This window comes from Sciurus carolinensis, chromosome 11 (assembly GCF_902686445.1).
Source record: "Sciurus carolinensis chromosome 11, mSciCar1.2, whole genome shotgun sequence".
In the NCBI taxonomy this organism is placed as follows: domain Eukaryota; kingdom Metazoa; phylum Chordata; class Mammalia; order Rodentia; family Sciuridae; genus Sciurus; species Sciurus carolinensis.
In genome coordinates, this window is record NC_062223.1 from 124,113,135 (window position 1) to 124,121,048 (window position 7,914).

Here is a 7,914-nt window from a genome sequence, read left to right on the forward strand (position 1 = left end):
AAGAAAGATCCACATTCTACCTCCATAGCCTACAGATAATGAATGAAACTTGTATTCAACATCTTTCAGTAATTTAAATCTGCCTCCCTCTTCCTTAGGAGGTTTAATGAAATAACCTGAGACCATAGGGTTTTGCAGAACATCTCAGTAAGCATGGATGCTTGATTCCATGTGGAACCTTACATGATTCCCAGTCTCACACCCCTAACATTTTAAAACATAACTCCTTTTGCCAAGACCAAATCAACCAAATTTTTCACCTCCAACTCTCTTGCAAATATTATATTCCAAAAATTAACCCATGAAAAGTTGCACAGCATCACTGGGAAAAGAATTAGATTACTTTAAGAGCCCACAACAACCTTTAAACTGAAATTGGTCATGAGAAAGATGAAACAGGAAAGCAGAGCTATAGGAAAGTATCGTGAATTGGATTACAATTCAAGGCATGGATTCCAGTCCCAGTTCTGGCAAAAGGACAGGTGTGTCCATGGACAACATAAAAAATACTTATGAATTCCCCGTGTGTGATGTGCTATATGAACAGACTGTATTAAATGACTGCTTAAGCACAGTAGAGATCAATTGCTCTATGATTACAAAAAATATTTTTGTAAAACAAAGAGCGATTGGAATAGTTGGGTGGGTAAACCAGTGAAGAGAATAAATGTGCCTAAGAGCAACATTTAAGTTTCCTCTAAGTAGAGGGCAGAAAACACTAGCTTGTTTCTTTAGTTGAAAAAAAAAAATGAAGAAATACTATGATAACATTTTGGATCATCTTTCCCAAACTCTTTTAAGAGAAGATTTTTCTGCTCAAGGTTTTTTTCAGGGCAATTTTGACATCCTTATTCCTCAAACTGTAGATTAATGGATTGAACATGGGTACCACAGCAGTGTAGAAAATGGAGGACACCTTTCCCTGGTCCAGGGGCAAAATGGAAGGTGGTTTGAGGTACATAAAAGCTCCTGACCCAAAGAAAAGAGATACCACAATAATATGGGAACTGCAGGTACTAAAGGCTTTTGATCTGCCCTCAGTGGAACTAATGTGGAAAATGCTGGAAAGAATGAAACCATAAGATATAAAAATGGTAACAATGGGCACCCCAATGCCAATGGTTACAATAATGAAGACTACCAGCAAATGCACATAAGAGTTATTGCAGGACAGCTCAAGGAGAGGAATAATGTCACACATGTAGTGATTGATGAGGTTATCTGAACAAAAGGTCATAAACATTAAGTTTCCCATGTGGGCCACAGCCCCAAAAACTCCCATCCCATAAACACCCCACAAAAGGAGTAAACACACCTGGGGAGACATGGTGACTGTGTACAGCAGTGGTTTACAGATGGCAACATAGCGGTCATAAGCCATTGCTGATAGGATGTAGGATTCAGAAAAGACAAAGAAACAGAAGAAAAAAAATTGAGTCATACACCCTGCATAGGAAATAGTGTTCTTCTTTGACACAAAACCTACCAGCATTTTAGGAGTGAGAGTGGTGGAGTAACTGAAATCAATAAAAGACAAGTTTAGGAGAAAAAAGTACATGGGAATATGCAGGTGTGAGTTTAGCCCAATCAGCATTATCAAGCCCAAGTTCCCTACCACAGTGACCACGTAAAAACCGAGAAACAGGAAGAAGAGAGGGATCCGGAGTCCCGGCTGGTCTGTTAAACCTGCAAGGATGAACTCTGTCACATAAGAGGAGTTCTCTGCAGCCATTCTCCTCTAGGAGGGTCTGTGAGGGGAAAAGAAGAGAGTCACTAAGAGAATCTACACACCATGGAAATTTGCAGAAGTTAAGAGGGTGGAGGGAAAAGAAAAGACAAGACTTACTGAACACTAACTATGCAATAGGCACACTGCTAAATGCCATGTGGCATTACACCTGTTCTAATTTTAAAGATGATGTAAAAGGAGACATGAGTGACTTGCACTAAATCTCAATGCTACCAAGTTGCAGCAGTAGGTGAACTCAGGCCACCCGGCTCCTGTGCTTTGAGCCTCTAACCACCCTACGGCAGGATGCAGTGGGTCAGGCAGGTACTCACCCTTTTCCACTTGGAGCCACACTGCTGCTCTCTACTATCTCCTTTCCATCTCTTTCATAAAGATGCAAATGTTCCTGGGGAGAAAATGTGACAATGTGGATGGAGCTTGGGTTCTGTTACTTCTACTTCACTCTCAGGATCAAAACTTCAAGCTTATCTTGGCTCTCTTGCTGAGCTGAAGAACAGGCACTCTGGTTCTGCCTTTGTCCTGAGGTTTCTGTCCAGCTTCTAGGGAAGGGACAGCATCCTTTATGAACACCATGGATAACAGGAGACTAAAGAGTTTTATTCTGGATCAAAGATCACAGTGAGCTAGTTACAGAAGCTCCCACAGGACCATTACCCCAGAGCCTAACCTCCCCAGGAAAGAAGAAATGTTCATTCACACCCTTGATAATGCTTCACCTGGCTTTTAATGACCCGTTCTTTCCTTCAAGTTACATCTTTTCAAGTATAATAATGAACAAAGCACTATGGGAAAAACAATTCTTGCTAGCTTGTACTGAGCACTTACTGTGTACCAAACACTGTGTCTGACCTAACACCCTTATATGGACACCAAGTATCTAATAGAAGTGTACAAATAATTTTATCACATTTACTACTCACAACAACTTCATAAATTTTATCTGTTAATCTTCATTTTTGAAATGAGAAGCATGCAAGAGGTCTATTGAGCAGCAAGTTGACTGTAGCTAATGACAATACATTTTATTCTTGAAACATAAGTTTTGAAACATGTTCTTTCACTACAAAAATGGTAAGTATGTAGGGTAGTACCTTTGTCAACTAGATAAGATTTAACCATTTCACGAAGTATATATACTTCAAAATATCATGTTGTACTAGATAAATATATACTGTGCCATCAATTTTTTTAAATTATTTTTAAGTGAAAAGTGCATACAGCTAATAGATGCAGAATTCTGAGTAAGCCCTGGTTCATCCAACACCAGTGCTCTTGGTCTAAATCTCTAGCTACACTACCTTCCTGTGAGTGATAACAATTTTTCTAAAGCAGTACTTTTACTTACAAGGGTCTGTGAGATTCATGGTAGATAAAAACAAGTGATTTTTAAGGGAAGATGGAAAGTGTTAGAGACAGGAAGGGTCAAAATAAAGGGAATATCAGAACTTAAGAAGAGGAAATTCATTATTTCACTCACATCAAAGAATTTTTCAACTTCTCTCCAAACTCAAAATTGAAATCTTTTATTTCCCCCCAGTGCCGCCTCATGCAATTTCATCTTGGTGATTAAAAGCAAATACTTGCTAGGTAACTGAGTCAACCTTTGTCAATAACTGAAGTCCAGCTAGACAGAAGGGAGTGAAGAGAGGGGAGGGGCATGGGGTTAGGAATGATAGTAGAATGAATTGGATATTATGACCCTACGAGCATATCTATGTACATGACCTGTGTAACTCTACCTCATGTACAAGAGCCAGAAGTTATACTCCATTTATGTATGATGTGTCAAAATACATTCCACTTTCATGTATAACTCATTAGAACAAATTTAAAAGTTTTTTTAATGCCTGAAGTCCAGAAATTGGACCCTACAGCAAATATGTCAAATGATGAGGCATAAGTGAAAGACATTAATCAAGAATGATGTTCCTTCAATGAATACCTATTGCTTATCTACTGTAGCACCAAAATGCTTCTAGGTCTTTGCATCTTCAGTGGGGGAAAAAAAATCTGCCCTCATGGAGCTTTCATTCAAGTGGAAGAAGACAGAAAACATATAGAAATAAGTAAAACATGAAACACATAAGAAAAGGAAAGAAAGGGAGAGGGAGAAAAAAAAAACAGGGATACAGATTTCTGTTTTAAATAGAATTAATCAGACATTTGATCAATGATTTGAAAGAGATTTAAAAGGCATTGCTTAATAAGATCAGTTATTCTACTAAAACATCAAGCATTCATGAATTAACACAAGATCTGTTCAAGACATTACATTTTGATCCTACGCTTTAAATAAAATACGTTAACTCTAATTACTGGCTCTGAGGGAGAAACTCTGAATGTAGTAAAAGGATAGGGGGCAAGAGATTGAGGATTTAGACAACCGCAAGTCACACCATGTAGGTTGACTGAGACTGATATAAAGACTAATCAAGCTTTGTGTAGCAATTTGCACTCTATGTTCCTTATCAGGACTTTTATATATGAAGGATGACAGATTTCACAACAAAGAAATAAATCTCTGGGAAAATTAAAGCCTCAGGTAGCAAATGGTTTATATATATTTTGGTCAGAATTAGGGCTAGAGTCCACTTGGAGAAGTTACAAAATCATAACACAAAGAAGTAAGTCCATCTTCTTCCAGTCAAGTCCACCTAAAATCACTGTACATATTTTAGTATACATATGTTTTATATTACATAAACATACATTAATGAGGACTTGCTCTTGTTAACTCTCAGCTCAGTCTAGCAATAATGGCATCTCCTTGGCCAACTTACACTTAGAACTGTCCACATCCCAGAGGAACTATAATGAATTCCAATCCCTGTTCTCAATCCAACTACACATGCTTCAGAAATAGAGATAAACAAACAATTATCAAAAAATTAAGCCCCACAAGACAAGCTCTCCTGAGACTCACAGGCAAAGAAAACCTTAGGGGCTTATTAAAAGTTCACTTGCCTCTAGGAGCTTTACATGTATCTAATATGCATGATGAAACACCAGAGAAAAAGTTATTTTGCAGCTTTTATCACTTCAGAAATGGTTACCATGGAAACTTCATTTTCAATGCATCAGGGTTTTATTTCAAGCGAATCAGTTGTGCCTCTAAACCTTTTTACTATTGACATAGTCCAATACAAGCAGAGGCAAGCAAAGAAAAAATATTATTTATTAAGGTACATTGGATGCAGAATGTCTCTTGTCCTAACACTTGAATGTCTGTGAAATGGCTTCCTTATTCTGTTTATTGTTAATGTTAAAATATATGTGAAATATGGATTTTAACATACTCATGAGTATGTAAAATAGAGTATTTTTGTACATATGGTGTGTATACTTTAACCCTCAAATGTCTGGTATGCCATCAAATGGCACATGAAAGGAAAATATCCTTCATATCCAAGAATTAGCCACATTTTCAGTAAAAAGAGTCAGCCCTATCCAGAGTTAAAAGATAGTAGCTTAAGAGTCAGACACCCTCTCCACAGAGAAAAGATAGTAGCTTAAATGTCCTCATTTGAAAGTCTTTAGCTGAGGATGTATCTCAGTGGTAGAGTGCTTACTTATCATGCAAAGACCCTAGCTTCAATTCCCAGCAATGCCAAAAAATGTTTAGAAAGAATGAATGCATAAATGACATTATTTCAATTAGGCTCTAAGGAGGGGCATAAAATTAAATTTATCTATAAGAAGTCAGGCAATATGCATTACACTTAAAGAAAAATTGGTTTTAACATGTATATTTAGCATATTAAAATATTAAATAAAGAGATTCAAAAGATATGGTCAGCTTCCTAAAGGACTTTACAGTGGAATATAGGAACCTTCCATTCTATCTCCTTCTCAGGTTAACTCACTTTGTGTTTCAAAATTTTCAGAGTTCAGTTCTTAATCATCTGTGCCTCTTCTTCCTTATATGTTTGGTGATCTCCTCCCATGACTGTAAAAACTTTCTCTGTATTGCTTATTCCTAAGTTTGTACTCACCTTTCTGTTAATCCCCTGTCCTGTAGGTATGACCTCTCTGAAAATGTTTCGGTATGATGCCATGTTGTCTCCTCTATTAGTCACCTATGTGTCACTCTGTCAAAATATCTGAGATGAACAACTTATAAGGAAGGTAGATTTATTTTGGCACATGGTTTCAGAAGTATCAGTCCATATTTCACTTGGCTTCATGCTTAAGGCATGTAGTGAGGCAGAACATGGTAGAGAATACCTGGTAAAGCAAAGCTGCTCACCTCATGGCATCTAGGAAGCACAAACAGTGAGGAAGAAGCTTGGGACAAGACATACCTTTCAAGGACATAACCCCCTATGGCTTATTTCCTCCAACTAGGCCATACCTCCTACGGTTACACCACCTTCCAATATCCCATTAATCTATTGGATTATTCCATTGAAGAAATCAAAGCCCATATTATCCAATCAATTCCCAGAGGCCCAACCTCTGAACATTGCTGCATTGGGGATCAAGTCTTCAACACATAAGCTCTAGAAGGACATCTCAGCTCCAAACCATAACATCACCCTGAACTCAACAAATACAAAGGTTAACATATCTTCTTTGTCCCCAAAACAGACACCTGCCAACTTCCCACTTTTTTCATTGCAGAGCTTAACCTATTCTGAACTTTAAAATTACTAATTTTAAAATGTGAATAAACATAAATGTTAGTTTCTATTATATACAATATACAACAAAAATATTCTATTATATACAATATACAATAAAAAGTTTTAGGTTATTGTTATTACTCAAGCTATGTTTTTAGATGAAAGAACTATTTTACACAGCAGTGGCATGCAGAATCCACTAAATAGGGGAAGGCTAAAGGAAGGAAGATAATTAAGTTTTCACAAGTAGTACAAATAGTTAATCGAAAACACTGTCAAGAGAGAATATGAAAGAAAAGGGATTAATGTCTGTGTGATTTGGAGAAGAAAGTACAAATCTAATCTGAATAAAATTTTGAGTCCAGGGAACCATGAGTAGATGGCAAAATTAACAAAAAAGTGGGGTGTTGGATTTAAGTCTGGTTTATAAAATGCTGTCAAAAACCTTTAAAAGGAAATGATACATAAAAGTAGTTCATGGAGAATCAGAGATTAGAAGAGGGGTCAATATGCAAATCAAGGCAATAGCTAAACATAGGTGATCACAAAAGAATCAGGATTGTTCCAAACAGAAATATTAAAAGATAAAAGAACCAATGATTAAAGACTAAAACTTTCCAAAATGGGAGCTAGAAAATGAACAACAAAAATGTCAGAGAAGCCAAATGCAAATGATTAGGGCAAGATTTGAAGACAAATGACCAGGAATCAAATTCCAACTCAATAATTTGTTTGCTAGGTAAACTTGGGAGTTCTCAGACATGGCTGAGACAGCATTTGTATCTGAAAGCCAGGGGATACCACACTTTGATATATGTACGGGGCATAAAATTTGACTTTAGTAAATACTTCTGAAATCCATAAAATTCACAGAAGTTTCCCCCCCAAAACAAAATAATTTTAAGAGTAATATTTCTATACACTCAAGAAAAATAAGAAGAATGGAAAGTGATTTTGAACAAATTGTACTCTTGCACTTTTCTTTTTTCATATCACTTCTTGTATATTTTTGCATGAAATGTTTGAAAGAATTCAACATTGAAGACATTTGAAGAAGTTTAAGAATGAATTCCATTTCATAAATAGGTTAAGGACTATTTAGGGTTTCTATTTCTTTTGTAACTTTTATTGATTTGAATATTTAAAAGTGAAACAGATATTATCTCGTGTACATGTATGACTACATGACCAATGTGATCCTGCAATATGTATAATCAGAAAAACGAGATTACACTCTATGTATGATCTATCAAAATGTATAAGTGCATTCTACTGTCATGTACAACTAATTAAAACAAATAAAATAAAAAAATTTTTTTGACTTTCCAATTTCTCTAAGTTGGCAACTTTTTTCTTTTTAGTTTTTTTGTTTTTGTTTTTGTTTGTTTGTTCATTTTAGTTTTCCCCCTCAAGTGAGATTTCTCTAATTTTAAAATCAATACATTGTTAAAAAATGCAAGAACACAGCAAGAAGATAAAAAGGTTGGGGGGGGTTGCGGATTTAAGATCCTGAACTACAGGAAGTCTGCATTTCCAGTGTTC

The 7,914-nt window shown here is 36.2% G+C and overlaps 1 protein-coding gene across 2 annotated transcripts; it reads right to left on the minus strand.

Annotated features, from left to right (window-relative positions):
* Positions 1 to 796: 796 nt before the first annotated feature.
* LOC124958756 (olfactory receptor 8B12-like) lies at positions 797 to 4,884 on the minus strand. Of its 2 annotated transcripts, none has more exons than XM_047517155.1 (2): positions 4,868 to 4,884; positions 797 to 1,733 (listed from the first exon to the last, which is right to left on the minus strand). In XM_047517155.1, the coding sequence occupies exons 1-2, from the start codon at positions 4,882 to 4,884 to the stop codon at positions 797 to 799; spliced, it is 954 nt and encodes a 317-aa protein (XP_047373111.1). The 2 variants fall into 2 exon arrangements, with proteins under 2 accessions (XP_047373111.1, XP_047373112.1); XM_047517156.1 differs by lacking the exon at positions 4,868 to 4,884 and adding an exon at positions 3,450 to 3,460 and having other exon boundaries at positions 797 to 1,736.
* Between the last annotated feature and the right edge of the window lie 3,030 nt (positions 4,885 to 7,914).